The sequence below is a fragment of the Mustelus asterias genome, unplaced genomic scaffold, assembly GCF_964213995.1.
Source record: "Mustelus asterias unplaced genomic scaffold, sMusAst1.hap1.1 HAP1_SCAFFOLD_733, whole genome shotgun sequence".
Lineage (NCBI taxonomy): Eukaryota > Metazoa > Chordata > Chondrichthyes > Carcharhiniformes > Triakidae > Mustelus > Mustelus asterias.
Window position 1 is genome coordinate 162,045 of NW_027590682.1, and position 27,896 is coordinate 189,940.

At 46.1% G+C, this 27,896-nt stretch overlaps 1 protein-coding gene and 1 non-coding gene across 2 annotated transcripts; one reads left to right on the forward strand and one right to left on the reverse strand.

Annotated features, from left to right (window-relative positions):
- Positions 1-23: 23 nt before the first annotated feature.
- Positions 24-27,896, reverse strand: LOC144487324 (uncharacterized). The gene is made up of 4 exons (XM_078205402.1): positions 27,272-27,896; positions 18,184-18,303; positions 17,607-18,099; positions 24-449 (listed from the first exon to the last, which is right to left on the reverse strand). Exons 1-4 carry the CDS (start codon positions 27,745-27,747, stop codon positions 24-26), a joined length of 1,515 nt encoding a protein of 504 aa, XP_078061528.1. The 5' UTR covers positions 27,748-27,896.
- Positions 2,347-2,419, forward strand: trnac-aca (transfer RNA cysteine (anticodon ACA)). Its single transcript has one exon. It is a non-coding gene; the product is annotated as a tRNA-Cys (tRNA).

Sequence of the window (27,896 nt, forward strand, 5' to 3'; positions counted from 1 at the left end):
TAACAGCAGAATCCAACCTGTCATCACTTGTGAACTTGCTGGTGTGCCCGCAGGCTGGATGACTGAGTGAATCCCTTCCCACACACACAGCAAGTGAATGGTCTCTCCCCAGTGTGAACTCGCTGGTGTATCCGCAGGTGGGATGATGTTCTAAATCTCTTTGAGCAGTGAGAGCAGCTGAACGGTCTCTCCCCAGTGTGAGTGCGCTGGTGAAGCATCAGTTCCCGAGAGCTTTTGAAATCACGCCCACAGTCAGAGCATTTAAACGGTCTCTCATTGGTGTGAGTGAGATTGTGGTTCTGCAGGCTGGATGACTGAGTGAATCCCTTCCCACACACAGAGCAGGTGAACGGTCTCTCCCCAGTGTGAACTCGCTGGTGTATCCGCAGGTGGGATGATGCTCTAAATTTCTTTGCGCAGTGAGAGCAGCTGAACGGTCTCTCCCCAGTGTGAATGCGCTGGTGGATAATCAGTTCCCGAGAGCTTTTGAAACCACTCCCACAGTCAGAGCATTTAAAGGGTCTCTCCTGGCTGTGAGTGACTTTGTGTTTTGACAGGTTAGATAACTGCGTAAATCCTTTCCCACACACAGAGCAGATGAATGGCCTCTCCCCGGTGTGACTGCGTCGATGAATTTCCAGTTTACAGGGGGCTCTGTATCTCTTCCCACAGTCCCCACATTTCCACGGTTTCTCCATGGTGCGGGTGTCCTTGTGACTCTCCAGGTTAAACAATCAGTTAAATCTCACACAGAACACGGGTACAGTCTCTCCCTGCTGTGAATGCTGCGATGTATTTTCAGGCTGTGTAACTGGTTAAAGCTCTTTCCACACTCAGTTCACTGGAACACTCTCACTCGGGTGTATCTGTGCCTTGGTGCTTTTCCAGTCACATTGATATTAAAGACCTGTTTTCGCAGACAGAACAGAGAAACATTTCTCCTTCCAGATTCAAAGGCCGATAATATTCAGGTCCAATGAATTGAGTGAGGGTGTCAGATGCTGATGTGACGTTTGTTTCAATCCTCTGTCTGTCAATCCTCACCTTCTCATATCCTGTAAACGAGTTTGGAAAATTCATCAATGTCAGTGCAGGATAGAAATTCAGAACAGACAATTCTAGTTTCTATGGAACATTCTTTCCTCTCTCATTCCCGAAAAGCTGTAAATCTCCATTCCACACACTCTCCCTCCATTCTCACTCTGCTGTATCTAATATTCACCCTCCCAATTCTCCTGAAGGTGCTGATTGAGGCTGATTGACAGATCCATGCTCACTGCTTCCTCTCCTGGACACAGGGAGCTGAAAATCTCCCTGCAGGCTGCCAGACAGATATTTGTCTAAATTACTGGGCTAACAATGTGTGGAACATACCGACTGGATTCACTTCCTTTCCCTTCAGTTGCTGCAAGTTCCCAATTTCCCCCAGAATGAGAAAAGAAATGGAAAGGGGAGGAAAAGAAAGTGTTTCACTCACAGATGTTGGCCTCTTTTAAGGCTTTGCATTGGCCAGGAATACGAACCCAGGCCTCCCGCGGGGCAGGCGAGAATTCTACCACTGAACCACCAATACTCAAGGGAGAGAAAACTGCTCAGTTCTTTCAACCAGTGCTTTCACATGCAAAGAAAAGTTGATGATTTGCAGCAGCAAATTCAGTGCTGCTACACACACACAACACTGTTGGAGACAGGAGGAAGATTGAATCTGCCCACTCCCCCATGCCCCGGGGCTGCGCATGTCCAAGGGAGAGAGGAAGCTGCGCATGTGCGGTGGAGTGCCCACCCCTGAGATGTTGACCAATGGGAACTCTGGAGGACCGGAAGGACTCTGGTCCTCCAGCCAATCAGAGCTCCCCCATATGGGCGGCACGGTAGCACAGTGGTTAGCACTGCTGCTTCACAGCTCCAGGGTCCTGGGTTCGATTCCCGGCTCGGGTCACTGTCTGTGTGGAGTTTGCACATTCTCCTCGTGTCTGCGTGGGTTTCCTCCGGGTGCTCCGGTTTCCTCCCACAGTCCAAAGATGTGCGGGTTAGGTTGATTGGCCAGGTTAAAAATTGCCCCTTAGAGTCCTGAGATGTGTAGGTTAGAGGGATTAGTGGGTACAATGTGTGGGGGTAGGGCCTGGGTGGGATTGTGGTCGGTGCAGACTCGATGGGCCAAATGGCCTCCTTCTGCACCGTAGGGTTTCTATGATTCTATGATTGTCTGAATGCGGAAGTGGACAATGAGCTTGTTCAGCTGCTCATTCCTGCCCAGCAAAGCTGCTGCTGCTCTCTCTCTGAGTGAAGATTGAGCTTCAGACAGACTCAAACTTCCTCCTGGCTCTCCAACATCTGTGAGAGTGTGGGTCAGTGGCGCAATGGATAACGCATCTGACTACAGATCAGAAGATTCCAGGTTCAACTCCTGGCTGGCTCGATGTCAATTTGAAAAATAGTTTGTGAGCTCCTTTTGACCTAAAAGAGGCCAACATCTGTGAGTAAAACACTTTCTTTGCTCCGCTTTTGCGTTTCTTTTGCATTCTGGGGGAAATTGGGGACTTGTTGAATTTTTAACTTCCAGGTCACCACTCGCTGCCGAAATAAAAATCCTCCTCACATTCTTCATGTATCTGTAACCAGGTAATACAGTGCATTACACACAGCATTTATGGCCAAATGTAAAACTTTAACGTGGCTGTCAGCTTGAAGATTAATCATGGATCATTTGCACTTCCACAACCCCCTGAGGCAGCGGCTTCCAGGTAATGACCTTTCTGCACCAAAGTAAAATTCTTCCCCACATCCTTCTCCTTCTCCCAATCCAGTTATCCAGTCCCACATATGGCACAGATTTTAATTTCTCGCGTGTAGGCCGGACGTTACACGTAGGTTTTCAGATCTCTGTGTCCAGTACAGGAAGTGGTCAGCATGGATCCATTAATCAGCCTGAATCAGCACCTTCAATAGACTTGGGAGGTTGTATACTCAGGAGAGCAGAGTGAGAATGGAGGGAGAGTGTGTGGGATGGAGATTGACAGATTTTGGAGAATGAGAGAGGAAAGAATGTTCCATAGAAACTAGAATTGTCTGTTCTGAATTTCTATCCTGTACTGACAATGATGTATATTGTAAATTCCTTTCATAGATATCAGGAGGTGAGGATTTATAGACAGAAATTTCAAACTAAACATCACATGAAGATTTGACAGAGTCATTCGATTTATTGGGACCTGAATATCATCGACCTTTGAATCTAGAAAAGCAATGTTTGTCTGATCTGTTTGCTTCAGGAGATTTTAAACATCAGTGTGACTGGAACACACCCGAGTGAGAGTGTTCCAGTCCACTGATAGTGGAAAGAGCTTTAACCAGTTACACAGGCTGAAACAACATTGCACCGTTTACAGTGAAGAGAGACCGTACACGTGTTCTGTGTGGACAAGGATTCAACTGATCATCAAACCTGGAGAGTCACAAGGACACCCGCATCATGGAGAAACTGTGGAAGTGTGACGATTGTGGACAAGGATTCATGTTGCCCTGTGATTTGGAAATTCATCAACGCAGTCACACTCGGGAGAGACCCTTCACTTGCTCAGTGTGTGGGAAGGGATACATTAAGTTCTCCCACCTGCTGAGTCACAATCTCACTCACACCAATGAGAGACCCTTTAAATGCTCTGACTGTGGGAGCGGATTCAAAAGCTCTGGAGAACTGGTGTCCCACCAGCGCACTCACAGTGAGGAGAGACTGTTCAGCTGCTCTCTCTGCACAATGAAATTTAAATGGTCATCCACACTGCGGAGACATCAGCGAGTTCACACCGGGGAGAGACCGTTCAGCTGCTCCATGTGTGGGAAGGGATTCTCTCGGTCCTCCGAACTGCGGGCACACCAACGAATTCACACTGGGGAGAGACCGTTCACCTGCAATGTGTGTGGGAAGGGATTCTTTCGGTCATCCGCCCTGCTGACGCACAAAGTCACTCACACCAATGAGAGACCCTTTAAATGCTCTGACTGTGAGAGTTGCTTCAAAAGTTCTCGGGATCTGATGTCCCACCAGCGCATTCACACTGAGGACAGACCGTTCAGCTGCTCTCTCTGCACAATGAGATTTAGATCATCATCAAACCTGCGGAACCACCAGCGAGTTCACTCCGGGGAGAGACCATTCACTTGCTCTGACTGTGGGAAGGGATTCACGCAGTTATCCGCCCTGCTGACACACCAGCGAGTTCACACCGGAGAGAGGCCATTCACCTGCTCTGTGTGTGGGAAGGGATTCACTAATTTACCCAACCTGCTGAGTCATAAAGTCACTCGCACCAGTGAGAGGCCCTTTAAATGCTCGGACTGTGGGAGCGAATTCAAAATTTCTGGGGAACTGGTGTCCCACCAGCGCATTCACACTGAGGACAGACCGTTCAGCTGCTCTCTCTGCACAAAGAGGTTTAAGAGGTCATCCACACTGCAGAGACACCAGCGAGTTCACACCAGGGAGAGACCATTCATCTGCTCTGTGTGTGGGAAGGGATTCAGTCAGTCAGTCATTCACCCTGCTGACACACCAGCGTCTTCACACCGAGGAGAGACCATTTACCTGCACCGAGTGTGGGAAGGGATTCACTCAGTCATCCACCCTGCTGACTCACCAGCAAGTTCACAGCGGGGAGAGACCGTTCACCTGCTCCGAGTGTGGGAACAGATTCACTCGGTTATCCACCCTGCAGAGACACAAAGTCACTCACTCCCAGGAAAGACCCTTAAAATGCTCTGACTGTGGGAGTGGCTTCAAAATTTCTGAGCATCTGATAGATCACCAGCGCATTCACACTGGGGAGAGACCGTTCAGCTGCTCTCACTGCACAAAGAGGTTTGGAAGGACATGCACACTGAGGAGACACCAGCGAGTTCACACTGGGAGAGACCATTCACCTGCTCTGTGTGTGCGGAAGGATTCTCTCGATACCCCAGCTGCTGAGGCACAATGTCCCTCACACCCAGGAGAGACCCTTTAACTGCTCTGACTGTGGGAGTGGTTTCAAAAGCTCTCAGGAACTGATGATCCACCAGTCCATTCACAGCTGCTGTGTGTGCAAAGAAATTCACCAGTTCATCCCTCCTGCTGAGACACCAGCGAGTTCACAAGTGATGACAGGGGTTGGATTCTGCTGTTATTGCTGCTGTTGATCACATCCAGGACTGAACCATGTTCACTCTGACAGTTGGTGAAGTGGGAGGGTCGGAGGGTTTCTTTCTGCTGGACTGGCCAGTCTCACGACTTTGCTTCCAGTGGGCTGATGCTCTTTGAGCCTGGGAGAGCACATTTCCACTGAAATGACCCACACAAACTGACGAAGAACATTTATTTTATGCTGGATAGTAAATAATGTTTTTCCTACCACTACAGGTAGATCTAAAATAAATACATTTGTCTCTGTTCCAGTGAGTCTACAGCACAAGGCCGGGCCAGTTGGCCCAATTGGTCTGTGTCAGTATTTATGCTCCACATGAGCCTCCACCCACCCCTCTTCATCTCCCCCCATCAGCATATCCTTCTATTCCTCTCTCCCTCATGTATGTATCTAGCTTCCCCTTCAATGTATTCATGCTGTTCACCTCAACCACTCGCTGTGGTAGTGAGTTCCACATTCTCACCACTCGCTGGGTAAAGAGGTTTCTCACTGAACTCCCTGTTGGATTATTGAACCCCTTCATAACCTTAAATTCTTCCATCAGGTCACCCTTCAGTCTTCTGTTTTCCAGAGAAAAGCAGTGCCAGCCTTTCCTGAAGGTTAAATGCTCTCAGTTCTGGGATTATTCTTGTGAATCTTTGTTGCCGCTTCTCCAGTGCCTCTATTTCCTTTTTCTAAATGGAGATCACAAATGTTGACAGTGCTCCCAGTGTAGCCGAACCCTGATTCTAAACAAGTTGAACAGAACCTGTTCAATTCTATTCCTCGAGAATGGAACCCTGTATATGGGCCCTACACTTTAGGAAAGATGTGAAGTCCTTAGAGAGGGTGCAGAGGAGATTTACGAGAATGACTCCAGGGATGAGGGACTTCAGTGAGTTCGAGAGACTTGAACAGCTGAAATTTCTCTCTTTAGATCAGACAGGCATTAGGATTGGGAATGGGGCCATTCAGCCCATTGAGTCCATGCTGGCTCTCTGTAGATCAAACTGTTGCCCTGTTCTCTCTCCGTGTCCCTGCGGATTTATTTCCCTGAAGTTCCCATCCAATTTCCTTTTGGAAACATTCCATTATCTCTGCTTCAGCCGCTCGTAGGAAGTGAGTTCCAGATATTTACCACTTCAAATGCAAACGAGGAGCAGAGAGCACAAAAGGAGGCCGTGTGACCCATTGTGCCCCTGCTGCCTCTTCAAACATTCTCAGCAACAAGGTCAGGGAGGCCATAGAACCATAGAAAATTACAGCTCAGAAACAGGCCTTTTGGCCCTTCTTGTCTGTGCCGAACCATTTTATGCCTAGTCCCACTGACCTGCACTTGGACCATATCCCTCCACACCCCTCTCATCCATGAACCCGTCCAAGTTTTTCTTAAATGTTAAAAGTGACCCCGCATTTACCACTTCATCCGGCAGCTCATTCCACATTCCCACCACTCTCTGCGTGAAGAAGCCCCCCCTAATATTCCCTTTAAACTTTTCTCCTTTCACCCTTAACCCATGCCCTCTGGTTTGTTTCTCCCCGAGCCTCAGCGGAAAAAGCCTGCTTGCATTCACTCTATCTATACCCATCAAAATCTTAAACACCTCTATCAAATCTCCCCTCAAGCTTCTGCGCTCCAGGGAATAAAGTCCCATCCTATTCAATCTCTCTCTGTAACTCAGCTTCTCAAGTCCCGGCAACATCCTTGTGAACCTTCTCTGCACTCTTTCAATCTTATTTACATCCTTCCTGTAACTAGGTGACCAAAACTGTACACAATACTCCAAATTCGGCCTCACCAATGCCTTATATAACCTTACCATAACACTCCAACTTTTATACTCGATACTCCAATTCATGAAGGCCAATGTACCAAAGGCACTCTTTACGACCCTATCCACCTGTGACGTCACTTTTAGGGAACTCTGTACCTGTATTCCCAGATCCCTCTGTTCAACTGCACTCTTCAGAGTCCTACCATTTACCCTGTACGTTCTTCTTTGGTTTGTCCTTCCAAAGTGCAATATCTCACACTTGTCTGCGTTAAATTCCATTTGCCATTTTTCAGCCCATTTTTCTAGTTGGTCCAAATCCCTCTGCAAGCTTTGAAAACCTTCCTCACTGCCCACTACACCTCCAATCTTTGTATCATCAGCAAACTTGCTGATCCAATTGACCACATTATCATCCAGATCATTGATATAGATGACAAACAACAATGGACCCAACACCGATCCCTGCGGCACACCACTAGTCACAGGCCTCCACTCAGAGAAGCAATCCTCCACAACCACTCTCTGGCTTCTTCCATTGAGCCAGTGTCTTATCCAATTTACTACCTCCCCATGTATACCCAGAGACAACCTTCCTAACTAACCTCCCATGAGGGACCTTGTCAAAGGCCTTGCTGAAATCCAGGTAGACAACATCCACCGCCTTCCCTTCTTCCACTTTCCTGGTAACCTCCTCGAAAAACTCTAATAGATTGGTCAAACATGACCTACCACGCACAAAGCCATGTTGACTCTCCCTAATAAGTCCCTGTCTATCCAAATATTTGTAGATCCTATCCCTTATCACACCTTCCAATAACTTGCCCACCACCGACGTCAAACTTACTGGCCGATAATTTCCCGGATTTCTTTTGGAACCTTTTTTAAACAACGGAACAACATGAGCCACTCTCCAATCATCTGGCACCTCCCCCGTGAATACTGACATTTTAAATATGTCTGCCAGGGCCCCTGCAAGTTCAACACTAGCTTCCCTCAAGGTCCGTGGGAATACCCTGTCCGGTCCTGGGGATTTATCCACTCTGATTTGCCTCAAGACAGCGAGCACCTCCTCCCCTTTAATCTGTAAAGGTTCCATGGCCTCCCTACCAGTTTGCCCTATTTCCGTAGACTCCATGCCCGTTTCCTCAGGAAATACAGATGCAAAAAAACCATTTAGTATCTCCCCCATCTCTTTTGGTTCCATACACAGTGTACCACTCTGGTCTTCAAGAGGACCAATTTTATCCCTCACTATCCTTTTGCTCCTAACATACCTATAGAAGCTCTTTGGATTTTCCTTCACTCTGTCTGCCAAAGCAACCTCATGTCTTCTTTTAGCCCTCCTGATTTCCCTCTTAAGTCGCTTCTTGCACTTTTTATACTCCTCGAGCATCTGATGTGTTCCTTGCTGCCTGTACATTTCATACAACTCTCTCTTCCTCTTAATCAGTGTGACAATCTCCCTCGAGAACCAAGGTTCCTTATTCCTATTTACTTTGCCTTTAATCCTGACAGGAACATACAAACTCTGCACTCTCAAAATTTCTCCTTTGAAGGCCTCCCACTTTCCATTTACATCCTTACCAGAGAACAGCCTGTGCCAATCCACACTTCCCAGGTCCCTTCTCATTTCATCAAATTTGGCCTTTTTCCAGTTCAGAACTTCAACCCAAGAACTTCAACCATGTTAAATTCTAACATGTGACTGGAGCTTTATTTTAAAAATTAATGTTGGATTCACCTACATGCTTGTGGAAGCTGCATAGCTGGCAGGAATTGTCTGAACTAAGAATTTCTTCTATGAATTTGATCAGTTGGAGGACATTATATTCTGTCAAATCTGGCTCAAGAATAAGGTTGATTGCTCAGTTCAAGTAAGAAGGAAAGCTATTGGCTTGCAGCAAGTGTCTTTTCGAACCAGGATATCTTGTATTAACCTTATTCAGTTGTGGGACATGGGCGTCGCTGGCTGGCCAACATTTATTGCCCATCCCTAGATGCCCTTGTTCAGAGGGCAGTTGAGAGTCAACCACATTGTATGAACCAAATGTGTTCATTAAATATTACTGTATTTAGAACAAAGAAAGTTACAGCACAGGGACAGGCCCTTTAGCCCTCCAAGCCTGCTGCCGGACTAAATTAAAACCCCCTACCCTTCCGGGGACCATTTCCCTCTATTCCCATCCTATTCATGTATTTGTCAAGATGTCCCTTAAAAGTCACTACCGTATCCGCTTCCACTACCCCCCAGGCAACGAGTTCCAGGAACCCACTGCTCTCTGTGTAAAAAATCTGCCTCGTACATCTCCTTTAAACCTTGCCCCTCACACCTTAAACCTGTGTCCCCTAGTAATTGACGCTTCCACCCTGGGAAACAGCTTCTGACTATCCACTCTGTCCATGCCTCTCATAATCTTGTAGACTTCTATCAGGTCGCCCCCTCAACCTCCCTCATTCCAGTGAGAACAAACCAAGTTTCTCCAACCTCTCCGCATAGCTAATGCCCTCCATACCAGGCAACATCCGGGTAAATATTTTCTGTACCCTCTCCAAAGCCTCCACATCCTTCTGGTAGTGTGGCGACCAGAATTGAACACTATATTCCAAGTGTGGCCTAACTAAGCTTCTCTAAAGCTGCAACATGACTTGCCAATTTTTAAACTCAATACCCCAGCCAATGAAGGAAAGCATGCCGTATGTCTTCTTGACTACCTTCTCCGCCTGCATTGCCACTTTCAGTGACTGTGTACCTGTACACCCAGATCCCTTTGCCGACCAATACTCCTAAGGGTTTTGCCATTTACTGTATATTTCCTATCTGTATTAGACCTTCCAAAATGCATTACCTCACATTTGTCCAGATTAAACTCCATCTGCCATCACTCCGCCCAAGACTCCAACCAATCTATATCCTGCTGTATCCTCTGATGGTCCTCATCACTATCCGCAAATCCACCAACCTTTGTGTCGTCCGCAAACTTCCTAATCAAACCAGTTACATTTTCCTCCAAATCATTTATATATATATATAACAAACAACAAGGTCCCAGCACTGATCCCTGAGGAACGCCACTTGTCACAGCCCTCCATTCAGAAACGCACCCTTCCACTGCTACCCTCTGTCTTCTTTGACCGAGCCAGTTCTGTATCCACCTTGCCAACTCACCTCTGATCCCATGCGACTTCTCCTTCTGCACCAGTCTACCATGAGGGACCTTGTCTAAGTCCATGTGGACAACATCCACTGCTCTACCCTTATCAATCATCTTCGTCACTTCCTCGAAAAACTCGACCAAGTCCGTGAGACACGACCTCCCCTTCACAAAACCATGTTGCCTCTCACTAATACATCCACTTATTTCCAAGTGGGAATAAATCCTGTCTCGAAGAATTCTCTCCAATAATTTCCCTATCACTGATGTAAGGCTCACCAGCCTGTAATTACCTGGATTATTCTTGCTACCCTTCTTAAACAAAGGAACAACATTGGCTATTCTCCAATCCTCTGGGACCTCCCCTGTATGATGTGGAGATGCCGGCGTTGGACTGGGGTAAACACAGTAAGAAGTTTAACAACACCAGGTTCCTCTGGCTCCACACATAGATTCCCTCCCCTATCCTTGAGTGGGCCGACCCTCTCCCTGGCTACCCTCTTGTTCTTTATATATGTATAAAAAGCCTTGGGATTTTCCTTAATCCCGCTGGCCAATGATTTTTCGTGACCACTCTTAGCCCTCCTTACTCCTTGCTTAAGTTTCTTTCTACTTTCCTTGTATTCCACACTTGCTTCGTGTGTTCCTCCCCTGTAGCCAGTGAGGATACAAAGATCTCTCTCAAGACCCCAGCAATTTCCTCCCTTGCCTCTCTCAGTATTCTGGGGTATATCCCATCAGGCCCTGGGGACTTGTCTACCTTAATGTTTCTCAAGAACCCCAATACCACCTCCTTTTTGATCTCAACATGACTCAAACTATCTACACATCCTTTCCCAGACTCATCCACCACCAAATCCTCTTTGGTGAATTCTGACGCAAAGTACTCATTTAATATCTCCCCATTTCCTCTGGCTCCGCGCATAGATTCCCTCCCTTGTCCTGGAGTGGGCCAACCCTCTCCCTGGCTACCCTCTTGCTCTTTATATATGTATAAAAAGCCTTGGGATTTTCCTTAATCCTGCTGGCCAATGCTTTATCGTGACCCCTTTTAGCCCTCCATTCTCCTTGCTTAAGTTTCTTTCTACTTTCCTTGTATTCCACACTTGCTTCGTGTGTTCCCAGCCTCCTCGCTTTGACAAATGTTTCGTTTTTCTCTTTGACGAGGCTCACAATATCTCTCATTATCCAAGGTTCCCAAAACTTGCCATACTTATCCTTCACCCTTACAGGAATGTGCCGGTCCTATCAGCTTACAGTTGAAAGCCTCCCACATGCCAGATGTTGATTTGCCCTCAAACATCTGCCCCATCTGGTAGCTATTTATTAGCAACCAGACATTAACAGACGAGAAATTAATGAGCCTTAATTGAGTTATAGTTAATCAATGAATCAGTCGTCATAGTAAAAGATTGAGTTTTATTTGCTGTAAAAGTTTAATTGCTGTGGATGTAAAGAATGTGCAATGAGGATAAATGTACTGGCGAGAGAGACCTTCAAGCTCTGATTAGCCTCAACATTTGAAACTGTGAGAATAAGGGATTGTATCGAATCAGATAAAGGGATAGTATGAACCAGTTCTCTTGTATTCCTGTCTAAGATAATGAGAGAAGGTGGTGTCAGTAATTGAGGATCCAGTTAAATTAATCTAGTGGTCAAATTGACCAATTGTCATGATACAACAGGCCCAAATCTGACGTGAGGTAATCGTCACTTTGTGGATAAAAGTAGAGGTTCTGAAGGTCTTCCTTGGGAGCCAAATACTGAAAACTCCCGAGGCTGAGTTCCAAGGAAATTACTGTCAGAGAAGGAACCAGACTCCCAAGGCTGAATTCCACATGAATTCCTGTGAAAGAAGGAGCCAGAGAGGGTTATGCTTCTACGGACCGATCACCTGCATGAAGTTGTAAAAGTCAATATCTTAAAGTTGTTGAGTAAAACTTTTTCATTCAGGAAACTTCTTTTTAAATTTCCTATCCAGAGAATTCTGCCTTTACCACAAAAAGGGCAGGGAACAGGCTACAGATGAATTAAAGAGAAACCATTTGTGTCCAGAACATTGTGAATATCAAAGAACAACAAAGAACAAAGAACAATACAGCACAGGAACAGGCCCTTCGGCCCTCCAAGCCCGCGCCGCTCCCCGGTCCAGGATTGAATCCTGAATCCAGGATCCCCGCCCAATTTTCCAGCCTATCTACATACCAATATCCTATCCACCGAGCTGTCCCTCACAGCTACGATGCTTTGTTCATTACAACCTATTAACTCACCCCCACCCCCCCATTCCAGACAATGTGATCTCCAGGGAGAGGCGAAAACCCAGAGTGAAAAACCCCAGGGCCAATATGGGGAAAAAAATCTGGGAAATTCCTCTCCGACCCCCTGAGGCGATCGAAACGAGTCCAGGAGATCACAATGGCCCTGATCGGGAAATGCTTCCCAACCCTAGTCATTTCCACTTCCACGAACACCATATGAATTCCCTGCCCCCGAGACAGGTTCCCAACTATCCGCAGTCTCGCTCTGTACTGGCACCAGCAAGATAATCATAGAATGAAGCCTTGAAACGAGAAACAAGGAACAATTAGCCCGCGCCGCTCCCTGGTCCAGACTAGACCACTCTTTTGTATCCCTCCATTCCCACTCCGTTCATATAGCTGTCTAGATAAGTCTTAAACGTTCCCAGTGTGTCCGCCTCCACCACCTTGCCCGGCAACACATTTCAGGCCCCCACGACCCTCTGTGTGAAATATGTCCTTCTGATATCTGTGTTAAACCTCCCCCCCTTCACCTTGAACCTATCCTTTTACTCTGGTTGTCTTTGATGCTCAAGTCATTTTCTGATTGTTTTAACCATGTTCTGTTTCATTAATAAACTTTGATCAGTAAAATATTTGATTGTTCTGGACTTTTCCTGATGAGATTGATGCACTTTAGGGAAAGTGGGTGAGAGGGGTTGGCAGGCTCTTTAACAGAAAGTGAGTCCCTCTAAGGTAATTGGCAAAGGAGCCAGAGGGGGAGATGAGATTTTATTTTATATTTTTGACACAGCGAGTTGTTCTGATCTGCCTGAAAACAGATTCAATAGAATCTTTCCAAAGGTTAAAGACTTGAAAGGGAAGAATTTGCAGGGCTGTGGGGACAGATCAGAGTGGTAGGATGAATCAGACAGTCCTTTCAAAGAGATAGCAGGGGCACGATGGGCTGAATGGACTCTTCCTGCAGCCTGTCAATCTCAGCCTCCTGCTTTTGTGCAGGTTAAAAGGGACAGATTTCATTGCAGCCTCTTCCCTGTATCTGTATTTAAAGAGACAGGTTTCTCTTTAGCTCTGAGTGACTGATATAACAATTGGTTGGAGGCCCATTTCCCAGTCAGTCCTCCAGCACCTTCCTGTCTCTCTATTAGTGCGACGCCCAGGGCAGTTTCCCAACTGGGGCGCAGGCCCCATTATTCTCAGCTAAGTTCAGCCCTCAGCTCCGTCGCCTGGCTGTCATTGACACGAGCAATAGAGAGACAGAAAGGTGCCCCAGGCTCAAATGGGAAATCAAAACTCGGGGCTTTAAATGAACTGTTAGGATCTCTGTAACGATCAACAATTTAAAAAAAAGAATTCTAAGCCCAGTGAGTAAATTAAAGAATCACACGACAAAACTTCAAGTTTCTGGCGTTTATTCCAACAAACTGGAAGCAACAATGACTAAACACTTTTTTGAAGGGAACATTGCTCTTAAACTTAAAATTAAACTTTGCCCTTTTACTCTTAACACCATCAAATATCCCACTCAACCGTTATATTTTATTCTGCCTTGGAATGTTCACACTCTTTCTCCAAAAACCAGTCCAAAGTGATTCTTTCCTCCCCAAGGGTTTATTTCCATTGTTTTCCTTTTCCAGTCTGGCAACCTTTAATCCCAGAACTGTCCTTCACAGTGATGGTTCTCCTGGACATTTTCCCACTAACACAAGCAAGGCGAATCTTCCAGCCTTGTTTCACAATCCTCAGGAATTTGTGACCAACATTCAACACCGGAGCAGATGTAGGTCATTTGGCCCTTTGAGTCGGCTCCACCGTTTATTTAGGTCATGGTTGATCTGTTTGTGTGGAGTTCCACATTCTCGTTCTAGACCCAATACTTTTGATTCTCTTACCCAACAAGAATTGGGATAAAGGCAAAATTCTGCTGTTGTTGGAATCTGAAACAAAAACAGAAAATGCTGGACAATCTCAGCAAGTCTGACAGCATCTGCAGAGAGAGAATAGACACAGCATTTTGAGTCAGGATGACCCTTTGTCAGAACTGAAGACAAGGAAAATCGGACATAATTTATACTGTGAGGGTCAAGAATTGGGAAGCAATCTATTAAACCTCCTCTGAACCACTTTCAATGCATTTGTATCATTTCTTAAATAGGAGACAAAGCTGCACCCAGTATTCAAGATGCAGTCTCCGTAATGCCCTGTATAACTGAAGCATAGTAAGAAGTTAAATGGGATTATATTCATTGGAGTTTAGGAGGTTGAGGGGAGATCTGATAGAGACTTACAAGATAATGAACGGCTTAGATAGGATGGACGTAGGGAAGTTGTTTCCATTAGCAGGGGAGACTAGGACGCGGGGGCACAGCCTTAGAATAAAAGGGAGTCACTTTAGAACAGAGATGAGGAGAAATTTCTTCAGCCAGAGAGTGGTAGGTCTGTGGAATTCATTGCCACAGAGGGCTGTGGAGGCCGAGACGTTGAGCGTCTTCAAGACAGAAATTGATAAATTCTTGATTTCTCGAGGAATTAAGGGCTATGGGGAGAGAGCGGGTAAGTGGAGTTGAAATCAACCATGATTGAATGGTGGAGTGGACTCGATGGGCCGAATGGCCTTACTTCCGCTCCTATGTCTTATGGTCTTAAACAACACAGGTTAAAGTCCAACAGGTTTATCTGGTAGCAAATAAACCTGTTGGACTTTAACCTGGTGTTGTTAAACTTCTTACTGTGTTTACCCCAGTCCAACGTCGGCATCTCCACATCATAACTAAAGCAGAACATCTTTACTCCTGTGTTCAATTTCTCTCATAATAAAGGATAACATTCCATTTGTAAGAACTTTGATTTATTTGAACTAAGATTTATGGGGGTTCTCTTGTTTACAATAACTCCATAACTGTAAATCACACCAGGTTCCAGTGACTTAACCAAATGGCAAGAAAGAACACTTTAAATCGTGAATTCAGAAAGTTTATTAATCATTAAAAATGTAACAAGTCAGAAAGATAAAACAGAGTGTTGATTAACAGTGAATAGAGAAAGAATAGAAAAATGTTGAAAGCCCATCTTAGCCAATTCCCATAAATCTTCAATTATAAACTAAAATAGACATGAGTTTTCAGATGATTTGAAAAGAAATGAATTGTCTGCTGAAAGGGTTAACTTTTCTACAGAACCTAAAGGGATGGGGAGTGAGCAGAAAAAAATTGGCACACAATAATACCACTTTACACAAGTAAAAAAATCAAAACAAACTAGATTGTAAACTTCAGCTCTTCATTTTTTTGTTATATTCCATAACCTAATTATTTTAATTTGATCAGTTTTTTTAGGGATGGATAACTTCTGTTCTTTATAAACTGCTTCACTCATTTTGTTGATTCTACATGGGCTCGGAGAATCAGAACCCAGACTTTATCATCCTTATCCTTTTTCCCCTTTTGCCACCACTCCCTCTGTTTTGCAGGAAGGTCGTAGGGATTCCAATCAGAACTAATCATTTTATCATAAAAGTTAAATACTGCGGATGCTGGAATCTGAAACAACAACAGAAAATGCTGGAAAATCTCAGCAGGTCTGACAGTATCTGTGGAGACAGAATAGAGTCAATGTTTAAAGTATGGATGACCCTTCATAAGAGCGGTTATGAAGTGTCTTCCAGACTCGAAATGTTGGCTGTATTCTCTAATAATTTTATCGATACGTTTCTTGTTCTTAGTTTCCAATTAGCAGGTAAGAGACCTATCCAGTCCTCACTCGAGCTCTGATTTTTTCACTGGCCATGCTTGAGTCAGTTTATAACCATTAGAATCTACTCAGAGGTCTGCTTTTCAGTCCAGTGCTATTTGGAGTATACCGTTACTTCACCGACTAACGGGTCACAAGTCCCTCAAAGTTCTTATCACAAATTTGGGATAAAATAATTTAAACAATGCCTGAGAATGCTTTTTAACTTCTTAACCAACTATCTCCCACTGTTTGTTGATTGGTCAGACCTTCTCTTCACAGATTCGGGTATCTCAGCCACTGAACACCAGCCGGTCCTGGAATAAGTTTAATTCTAACTCATTCTGAGTAAATATTCTCACCAGGTCCTCTGTTGGGCACTAAGCAGCTTTAATGGTCCGTGATTGCAGAAACTGAGCAGTCACAGGAATGTGGTCAAGATAGTCCAGTCCCATAATGCCTCACATTCAATCTGCAGTCCTTCAATTATAACAGAATATGTGGCTGTATGTAGCTGCCTCGGCCATGGTCAACCCCAACACTGCCTTCCTGAACTGTTACAATGCCTGAGGTGTAAGTAAGCCGACAGTGCTGTTAGGGAGGGATTTCCAGCTACATATTCCAGACTTTCACTGGACTGTAGATGGATACCAGATTGACATATTCCATTCAACCACTCCCAAGGTGAGTTATTCCAATTCCTTTATTGTCCAGGACAATATATTCACAATATCATTAAAACAGGAATTAAACATTCCCATTTGGTTTCAGGTTCTAACATATTCTGTTAGTTTGTTCTTTATTGTCAATGTCAGGCTGGGGTTGTTTCCCTTGGAGCAAAGGAGGTTGAGGGGAGATTTGATAGAGGTGGACAAGATTCTGACAGGTTTAGATAAGGTGGACAAAGAAAAGCTGTTCCCATTAGCTGATGGGACAAGGACAAGGGGGACACAGATTTAAAGTTTCAGGTGAGAGATGTAGGGAGGGATGTGAGGAAGAAAATGTTGATGCAGCGAATGGTAATGACCTGGAACTCGCTGCCTATGAGGGTGGAGGAAGTGGAGACAATAAACAATTACAAAGGAAATTGGATGGGCATCTGGGGGAGTTTCAAACAGAAATGCTGACTAAATATCTCTGAATTTCCTCACACCCGGTCACTCTGTGATCCGTGTGAAATTTGAAACCAGGTATTCACAACAAGACTCAAAGAGCATCAGCCCACTGGAGGCAAAGTTGTGAGACCGGCCAGTCCAGCAGAAAGAAACCCTCTGACCCTCCCCATTGACCAACTGTGAGAATGAACAAAATGCAGTCCTGGATGTAACTGAGAGCAGAAACAATAACAGCAGAATCCCACCCCTGTGAACTTGTTGGTGCCTCAGCAGCTGTGATGAAATTCTGAACACTTTTTATACACTGAGCAGGTGGACAGTTTCTCCCCAGTGTAACTTCACTGATGTCTCAACAGGTGGGATAACTGAGTGAATTCCTTCCCACACTGAGAGCAGGTGAATGGTCTCTCTCCATGTGAATTCGCTGGTGTCTCTGCAGGTTGGATAACTGACTGAAACCCTTCCCACACTGAGAGCAAGTAAATGGCCTCTCCCCAGTATGAACTCGCTGGTGTCTCCGCAGGTGGGATGACTGAGTGAATCTCTTCCCACACTGAGAGCAGGTGAACGGCCTCTCTCCAGTGTGAACTCGCTGGTGTTTCTGCTGGGTGGATAACTGACTGAAACCCTTCCCACACTGAGAGCAGGTAAATGGTCTCTCCCCAGTGTGAACTCGCTGGTGTGTCTGCAGGTCGGATGACCGAGTGAATCTTTTCCCACACTGAGAGCAGGTGAATGGCCTCTCCCCAGTGTGAATTCGCTGGTGTGTCCGCAGGTCGGATGACCGAGTGAATCCCTTCCCACACTGAGAGCAGGTGAATGGCCTCTCCCCGGTGTGAACTCGCTGATGTGTCCGCAGGTCGGATGACCGAGTGAATCTCTTCCCACACTGAGAGCAGGCGAATGGCCTCTCCCCAGTATGAATTCACATGTGTGTCCATAGATTGGATAACTGGTTGAATTCCTTCCTACACCGAGAGCAGGTGAACGGCCTCTCCCCAGTGTGAATTCGCTGGTGTCTCTGCAAAGTGGATAACACAGTGAATCCCTTTCCACACTGAGAGCAGGTGAACGGTCTCTCTCCGGTGTGAACTCGCTTGTGTGACTGCAGGCTGGGCAACAGAGCAAATCCCTCCCCACACTGAGAGCAGATGAATGGCCTCTCCCCAGTGTGGCTGCGCCGATGAGCATCCAGCAGAGAGGGGGCTCTGTATCTCTTCCCACAGTCTGCACATTTCCATGGTTTCTCCATGGTGCAGGTGTCCTTGCCTCTCCCTTGGGTGGCCAATCAGTTGAAGCCTTGTCCACACACAGAACACGGGTACCGTCTCTCCCTGCTGTGAATGGTGTGATATTTATTCAGGCTGTGTAACTGGTTAAAGCTCTTTATGTGGAGATGCCGGCGTTGGACTGGGGTAAACACAGTGGCTTTTGCCACCAAATAAACCTGTTGGACTTTAACCTGGTGTTGTGAGACTTCTTACTAAAGCTCTTTAGTCAGTGCACTGGAACACTCTCACTCGGGTGTGGCAGTGTGTTGCTGCTTTTCCACTCACTGATGGCCGAAGTCTTTTCAAATCCAAGTGGAAGGTTCAATCTGAAGCTCAGTGGCCAACTTCCGCATTGAGACGTCACAATGGAGCGCTGCCTGAATCAGCCAATAGGAATTACTCGGCTCCGCAGTGACGTGTCGGGGTTCCATGGCGCAGGCCCGGCTCGCGGACCCGGGAGCCCCGCCCCCGCCCATTGTTCCTCCTCCACCTGCACCTCCTCCATTCACGGTTTCCAGGCAACCGGCTGGCGGCTCCGGCCAGAGCGAGAAGCCGCTCGGTGATCTCCCCCTCCCCCCTGTCTCTCTGCGGCTGCTGCTCCAAAAAGAGAGCGGGAGCGACCGCTGGCGGCAGCCGCAGTGCGCCTGCTCCGGACCGCTCGGCTCAGCAGCGCTCTCTGCGCCTGCTCCGGACAGCTCGGCTCAGCAGCGCTCTCTGCGCCTGCTCCGGACAGCTCGGCTCAGCAGCGCTCTCTGCGCCTGCTCCGGACAGCTCGGCTCAGCAGCGCTCTCTGCGCCTGCGTGCTGGGCTGCCAGCTGAGGGAGTGGGGGAGGGGACTTTGCAAAATCTGTTCCCATCATTTTCTTCCAAGTCTCGCAGTTTGATTTGAAACAGAACAGCTTCTGTTTGTAGCTTCACCACAGACTCCAACTTCACCACAGACTCAAACTTCACACACAGACTCAAACTTCACACACAGACTCAAACTTCACCACAGACTCAAACTTCACCACAGACTCAAACTTCACCACAGACTCAAACTTCATCCTCTGGACAACATCTGTGAGGAAAACACTTTCTTTCTCCCCCTGGGAAATACAGAGACAGAGAAATTCTCTGGAACTGGAATTAGAGCCAATATACTGAGGGGGAAACTGTGATTTTGTGGAACCTGTTTTTATTGTCTGAGCTTTTTAAAGTGTAATTTATCCTGTCTGTTCAAATAATGTTTCTAAATGCATGATTCAGTGATGTTAATTTTAGATTAATTTTTAAAATGAAACATTGTCTTTCAGTTTATTCCATTGGGATTTGTGGGAATTTGTTTATTATAAGGTGACCATGAGGATCGTAATAACATTGATATGTCTGGTGTTATATGGTGCATATGATGTGGAGGTGCCGGTGTTGGACTGGGGTGGGCACAGTAAGAAGTCTCACAACACCTGGTTAAAGTCCAAATGGTTTATTTGGAATCACGAGCTTTCAAAGCGCTGCTCCTTCTCACCTGATGAAGGGGCAGTGCTCTGAAAGCTTGTGATTCCAAATAAACCTGTTGGACTTTAACCTGGTGTTGTGAGACTTCTTACTATATGGTGCATATTAGGTATATTATTTATGGATTTGTATTACAGTTGATGTTGTTTAATTCCAGAATAGTATTGTAACTACACTGTATATTTTCCAGTCAAAGAGTCAGCAGAGCACAAGATAAATCAATTCAGCAGCTTGAGTCCGTGCCAAGTCTCTGTCGGGGAATCCACTCAGTGCCATTTTTCCTCGATATCCCTGTTCCCCAGTACGTTTCATTCCTTCAAGTGCCCGACCAATTTTATTTTGAAATCACTGGTCGTCTCCACTTCCACCACTCTCATCATCAGTGAGTTCCAGAACATGATTGCTTGCCCCCTCAGTCAAGTTCTTCCGCACCCATCTATCATAGAATCATAGAAACCCTACAGTACAGAAAGAGGCCATTCGGCCCATCGAGTCTGCACCGACCACAATCCCACCCAGGCTCTACCCCCATATCCCTACATATTTTACCCACTAATCCCTCTAATCTATGCATCCCAGGACACTAAGGGGCAATTTTAACATGGCCAATCAACCTAACCCGCACATCTTTGGACTTTAATCTCTAATCATGTATCTCTAATCATGTAATAGAGTTCTGAATATTGCATACATTTTTAGTACACTAAATATGCAAATTTTTTATATGCTTAGACACAAGCCTGTGTGAAGATTTCAGGAATATGTGTCCTGTACATGAAACAGTCGGCACGGATCTGTCGATTAGGATGAATCAGCACCCTCAGGACAATGTCTATTTCAGGTCCAGCAAAGTGAGAATGGAGGGAGAGTGTTTGGGATAAAGGTTTACAAATTTTCAAGAATGAGAGGAAAGAATGTTCCACAGAAACTAGAATTGTCTGTTCTGAGTTTTTATCCTGTACTGACAGCAATGATTTTTGTGAATTTCTTTCACAGGCTATTAGAAGGGGAGAATTTACAGACACAAATCTCAACAAACATGACGTTAGGATCTGACAGAGTCACACAATTATTCTGGATCTGAATACCATCGGCATTTGAAACTGGAATGGGAAATGTTTGTCTGTTCCTTCAAACTGTTTAAACATCAGTGTGACTGGAAAATCACTGAGACACAGATACTCAAGTGAGAGTATTCCAGTGAACTGACTGTGGAAAGAGCTTTAACCAGTTACACAGCCTGGAAAAGATTGAAGGATTCACAGTGAGGAGAGACCATGTATGTGTTATCTATGGGGTCAAACCTTCATCTGAACCTGGAGTTGTACAAAGACACTCAGACCATGGAAATGTAGGGACTGTGGGAAGGGATTCAATTGTCCCTCGAAGCTGGAAACCCTTCGATGCAGCCACACTGTGGAGACACTGTTCACCTGCTCTGAGTTTGGAAGGGGATTTCGTGATTCATCCACCCTGAGGAATCACCAGCAACTTCACATCAGGGAGAGGCCATTCAGCTGCTCTGAGTGTGGGAAGAAATTCAGCGATCCGTCTGCCCTGCTGACACACCAGCGGGTTCACAATGGGGAGAGACCATTCACCTGTTGTGTGTGTGGAAAGGGATTCACTCAGTCATCTACCCTGCAGAACCACCAGCGATTTCACACGGGTGAGGGACTGTTCCCCTGCTCAGAGCGTGGGAAGGGATTCACTCACTCATCCCTCCCGCTGACAAACCAATACATTCACACTGGGCCGAGGCCATTCATCTGCTCCGAGTGTGGGAAGGGATTCACTCAATTATCTAGTCTGCTGAGACACAAACGATTACACACTGGGGAAAGGCCATTCATCTGATGTGTGTGTGGGAAGTGACTCAGTCAATCATCCAGTCTGCTGGAATACTGAGGCACCTCCCCCAATAAGAAACCTGTTCAATGCTCTGACTGTGGGAGCTGCTTTAAAACCTGAGCCTACCTGAGGGTCGACCAGCGCATTCACACTGAGGAGACCCCGTTCAGGCACTCTCACTGTGCAAAGAGGGTTAGAACATCATCTGACCTACTGAAACATCAGGGAATTCACACTGGGGAGAGACCCTGATAATTCCCACTCACTTTCAGCGATTTCTCCTAAAACCTACCAGATTGGAAGCTTCTGCCTGAAATGTTATTTTCCCTTAGTTTCCAAACTGAGACCATTCACCTGCTCAGTGTGTGGGAAAGGATTCACTTGTTCACCCAAGCTGCTGAGACACCATGGCAGTCACACCCATTAGTGATCTTTTGGATGCTCTGACTGTGGCTGTTAATTATACCAATAGAGGTTAAGTTTATTCAGATGGAGGGCACTGATTAGATAGTTATAATGAGCAGGTAAAAAGTGGGACTCACTAATATAGTTTGGAGTCAGAGTTGAACCTGTAATGTTTGATTCTGTGAACAAATCTAGACCAAATAAAGATTGACTCCACCCCAAGGCTGTCAGGATTATAACATGGTAACAGAAAATGCTTGTCTCATGGTGAAGGTTGGAAACTAAAAGAAAGTATATTTCAGACGGAAGCTTCCAATCCCAGCAGCTTTTGTGAGAAATGACTGAAAGGCAGTGGGAATTGTCAGGGTCTGATTACCTGCTGATGCTCTCGGAGTCTGAACCATACAACCAGTGGAAGAATGAAGTGGCGATGTGGACACGGGTTACATCCCGATCAAGGAGGAAACAAGATCTGGCCTTGGCATTGTCACTTCCTAACACAAGGAAAATCAGCAACAAAGCATTTTCTGATCAGCCAAACTGCAAGTTGATAACTGCACTGGCACGGATGATTCATGTAAAGAATTCACTTCAGGTGGTTGGAGGGTAGAATCCCTGTCAATTGGTCTATGGGAGAAATCCCTAATTCCTCTCTGTGCCGGGCGATCGCCCTCCTGCTTGAAAGGGATACAATTAGTTCCATTTTCAGTCATCAATTATCTGATTGTTCCATGAAAAGAATTGCTCGAAGCAACAAATTATTGGAGATACCAGAAGAGGGTTTCTTCATGTGTAACGTTTGGACTGAAGAAGAAAAACCATCTTTTTCTTCGATTTGTTTTGAAACTGTTTGTGTGAATTTTTGCGATCCCGGTCAGGACTGTTAACGTTTGCAGAGAAATTCGAACACCCGGTGATTAACTGAAAGAATTACATCACAAGATTCCACATTGTTAAACAAAAACAAACTTTACTGTATGTTTAAATAAAATTAAAAAGACAACACTACAAATTGAATACAATAAAGATTTATGATATAAACCAAGTTCTATTTTTTTACCTCACCCCAAGAGTTTCATTATACTTAATGATATCTTGAAGGTTCATTCACTTCTGTTCCTAGGACCTCCCAAAGGTATGTCAAAGCTCTCCACAATTCACTTTAATTCTCCCCAGTACTCCAGATATTCTCCAAGCTCCAAGAGTTTATGGGAGACCATCCATTATCTTTTCACGAAACAAGCCTCCAATTTTCCTTTAAGCTCTCAAACTGTGGACTCCTCAGTCCAAACATGGGCTTCACTGCATTCTTGCTGAGGGATTTAAATGTTGGAAACACCCCTGGTTTCTAATGGTCCTCTAGGCTTCTAGTCCCACAGATGGTTCACAGCTCCTGATCCCACAATTGGTGGCTTCCAAGCTAACTGCAGACTGTCCGCTGGAACCAGGTCATTGATTGGAAAGGACTCAAAAGGTTACGGGGAAAAGGCAGGAGAATGGGATTGAGATTTATCAGCCATGATCGAATGGCACAGCAGATTCGATGGGCCGAATAACCTAATTCTGCTCCTCTATCTTATGGTCTAATTCTAACCAAGGGTCCACCCTGAATCACATATCCCCATGGTAACAGAGACGATTGAATATCTAACAGATATTCAGCTTCAAAATTGGACCTTTTTACCTGAGCTCTGCATGAAGAATTCACCTAACAAAAACAGTGCAATAATTGTCAGTCCCAATGTCTCCAGCTAAAAGACCCAGCTGACCTTTTACAGTTCTTACCTCTCGAGTTTTGACTTCTTAAACCAACATGGGCCATGCTTTGTGACTGCGAATTCCCTGAGGGTATTTTCATCAGATTCTCAATCCAGGTTTTCCATTTTTTAAAAGCAATTCTTGCAACTAATTCATATTTCTAAAACATAGGAATTATGAAATTAGATTTTTGTAACAAAAACAGGAAGAAATGAAAACGTATCACCTTCATAATATCCCATTTAGAATATTACAATATACAACATGCTGTATATCTTAACAACAGCCATGATCTTATTGAATGGCGGAGCAGGCTCGAAGGGCCAAATGGCCTCCTCCTGTTCCTAAGTCCACTGTTTTCCTATGTTGATCTATCTTATAACCTGCAATAGACATAATAATCCCTCCATTGTCTACTTCACATTCACAAGTCCAGCTTGGTAACAGCACACTGCTGGGTTCCATGTCCAGGAATTCAGTCCACTGAAGATGGAAATTACTGCTTGCAGTCTTTTCTGAAAGTTTTCTTCTTACAATAATTATAGTCCAAAGTTCCTCCTGCAAAAGGAGAGTCTTCATTGCTGTTCATTTGTGAATTTTCAAGTTCTATTTTGAAAACAGTCTGTACAGAGTTCACATTTTGAAATTTATTTTCTTCCATGTTTGCAGTTTCTCCATTGTTTAAATCCAGAGAGAAAATTCCACTCAATTCCACATTTAAACCGACTTCTTCTTGCTCAGTTATAGCTGATTCCTTTATTGTCCAGGAGAGTTACCCCTCTCGCCCCCTCCCTGATCACCACCTCTGCAGAGTTTCCCCGATCACTAGCTCCCTCCCCCATCAGGACTCCTGCAGAGCTCCCCCCCCCAACCCCCTCCTCAATCACCACCCCTGCAGAATTTCCCAATCACCACTCCCTCCCCCAGGTCAGCTTCACCGCCCCACGGAATGACCCAGGGGTCCATTGGCGCCTCAAGGGAGGAGGGGGGCCTGGGGACAGTGCTGGGGCCTTCCACCCGGGGGATTCCAGCCGATGGGATGCAGGGCTTTCCGACTCCCCCTTTCCTGACACCGGTGCATCTCAAGAGCAGCAGGGTGAACAGCAAGGCAAGGATACATCCATATCACCAGGAAGACGGCTGGACCCCTCTAGGTCCCAGCTCTCCAGCAGACGCCTGTCAGGGGCATCACAGGCAAATGGGTGCGGAGTGCAGCTGGCTGCCTCCAGTTCTGATGTGCATCCTGGGGGGACGTGTTGATGTGGCGCTGGACCACGGGAGATGGAGATGTTGTGGGGTCGCCAGGAGGGCACGGGTGAAAGTCTATATGAGAAAGGTTTAGGGAATTGGGCTCGGTTGATGATCACATCCACCTGTTTTATCGCACTGTTAACTATCGGCCCTTCGTGTTATTGCATTGTTAGTTTCACCAATAAATGTCCAAAGATGTGCAGGTTAGGTTGATTGGCCATACTAAATTGATCATAGAATCATAGAAACCCTACAGTGCAGAAGGAGGCCATTCGGCCCATCGAGTCTGCACCAACCACAATCCCACCCAGGCCCTACCCCCACATATTTACCCACTAATCCCACTAATCTACGCATCTCAGGACTCTAAGGGGCAATTTTTAACCTGGCCAATCAACCTAACCCGCACATCTTTGGACTGTGGGAGGAAACCGGAGCACCCGGAGGAAACCCACGCAGACACGAGGAGAATGTGCAAACTCCACACAGACAGTGACCTGAGCCGGGAATCGAACCCGGGACCCTGGTGCTGTGAAGCAGCAGTGCGAACCACTGTGCTACTGTGCCGCCCCTTAGCGCCCCATGCCGATCCTAGTGTCAGGGGGATTAGCAGGGTAAATGTGTGAACTTGCAGGAGTAGGGCCTGGGTGGGATTGTGGTCGGTACAGACTCGATGGGCCGAATGGCCTCTTTCTGTACTGTAGGGATTCTATTCAATTCTCTATAAAATTACAGCACAGAAACAAGCCCTTTGGCCCTCCAAGCCTGTAGCAACCATGCTGCCCGTCTGAACTAAAACCCCCTACCTTTCCGGGGACAATATCCCTCTATTCCGATGCTATTCATATATTTGTCAAGACACATCTTAAAGTCACTATCGTATCTGCTTCCACTACCTTCCCCGGCAACGAGTTCCAGGCACCCACCACCCTCTGTGTAAAGAACCTGCCTCGAACATCTCCTTTAAACCTTGCCCCTCACACCTTAAACCTATGCCCCCCAGTAACTGGCTCTTCCACCCTGGGAAAAAGCTTCTGAGTATCCACTCTGTCCAACCTGTCATAATCTTGTAGACTTCCATCAAGTCGCCCTCCTCAACCTCCGTCGTTCCAGTGAGAACAAACCAAGTTTCTCCAACTCTCCTCATAGCTAATGCCCTCCACACCAGGCAACATCCTGATAAATATTTTCCGTACCCTCTCCAAAGCCTCCACATTCTTCGGGTAGTGTGGTGACCAGAATTGAACACTAGATTCCAAGTGCGGTCTAACAAAGGTTCTATAAAGCTGCAACATGACTTGCCAATTTTTAAACTCAATGCCCCGGCCGATGAAGGCAAGCATGCCGTATGCCTTCTTGATTATCTTCTCCATCTCATTGCCACTTTCAATGACCTGTGTACCTGTACACCCAGATCCCTCTACCTATGAATACTCTTAAGGGTTCTGCCATTTACTGTATATTTCCCATCTGTATTAGACCTTCCAAAATGCATTACCTCACATTTGTCCGGATTAAACTTCATCTGCCATCTCTCCGCCCAAGTCTCCAACTGATCCATATCCTGCTGTATCCTCTGCCGGTCCCCATCGCTATCCGCATTTCCACCAACCTTTGTGTCGTCCACAAACTTATCAATCAAACCAGTTACATTTTCCTCCAAATCATTTATATATATTACAAGCAGCAAAAGTCCCAGCACTGATCCCTGAGGAACGTCACTTGTCACAGCCCTCCATTCAGAAATGTACCTTTGCACTGCCAACCTCTGTTTTCTTCTGACTAAATTTCTCTAAACTTCCTAACACCCTGTCACTCTGTGATCCTTGTGACATTTGAAACCAGGTATTCGCAAAAAGACTCAAAGAGCATCAGCGCCCTGGAGGCTGAGACCGGCCAGTCCAGCAGAAAGAAACCCTCTGACCCTTCCCATTGACCAACTGTGAGAATGAACAGAATGCAGTCCTGGATGCAACTGCGAGCAGAAACAATAACAGCAGAATCCAACACCTGTCATCACTCGTGAACTTGCTGGTGTCTCAGCAGCCGGGATGAAACGCTGAAACCCTTCCCACACTGACAGCAGGTGAATGGTGTCTCCCCAGTGTGAACTGGCTGATGTGTCAGCAGGGTGGATGACCGAGTGAATCCCTTCCCACACTGAGAACAGATGAATGGCCTCTCCCCAGTGTGAACTCGCTGGTGTGTCCGCAGGTCGGGTAACCGAGTGAATCCCTTCCCACACTGAGAGCAGGTGAACAGCCTCTCCCCAGTGTGAACTCGCTGGTGTGTCTGCAGGCTGGATAACTGAGTGAATCCCTTCCCACACTGAGAGCAGGTGAATGGCCTCTCTCCAGTGTGAACTCGCTGGTGTGACTGCAGGTGGGATGACTGAATGAATCCCTTCCCACATTGAGAGCAGGTGAATGGTCCCTCCCCAGTGTGGCTGCGCCGATGAGCTTCCAGCAGACATGGGGCTCTGTATCTCTTCCTACAGTCCGCACATTTCCATGGTTTCTCCATGGTGCAGGTGACCTTGCCTCTCTCTTGGGTGGACAATCAGTTGAAACTTCGTCCACACACAGGACAAGATTACAGTCTCTACCCGCTGTGAATGGTGTGATATTTATTCAGGCTGTGTAACTTGTTAAAGCTCTTTAGTCAGTGCATTG

Excerpts from the sequence above, each read along its gene's own strand:
- LOC144487324 (XM_078205402.1), bottom strand. The coding sequence starts at position 27,747 with ATGGAGAAACCATGGAAATGTGCGGACTGTAGGAAGAGATACAGAGCC. Across the intron at positions 18,304-27,271 it reads GGTTTCAGCGTTTCATCCCG|CCTGCAGTCACACAAGCGAG; the intron begins GCTGCTGAGACA and ends TCTGTTGCCCAG. Across the intron at positions 450-17,606 it reads AGAGACACCAGCGAATTCAC|ACTGGGGAGAGACCGTTCAG; the intron begins ATGGAGAGAGAC and ends CAGCGCATTCAC.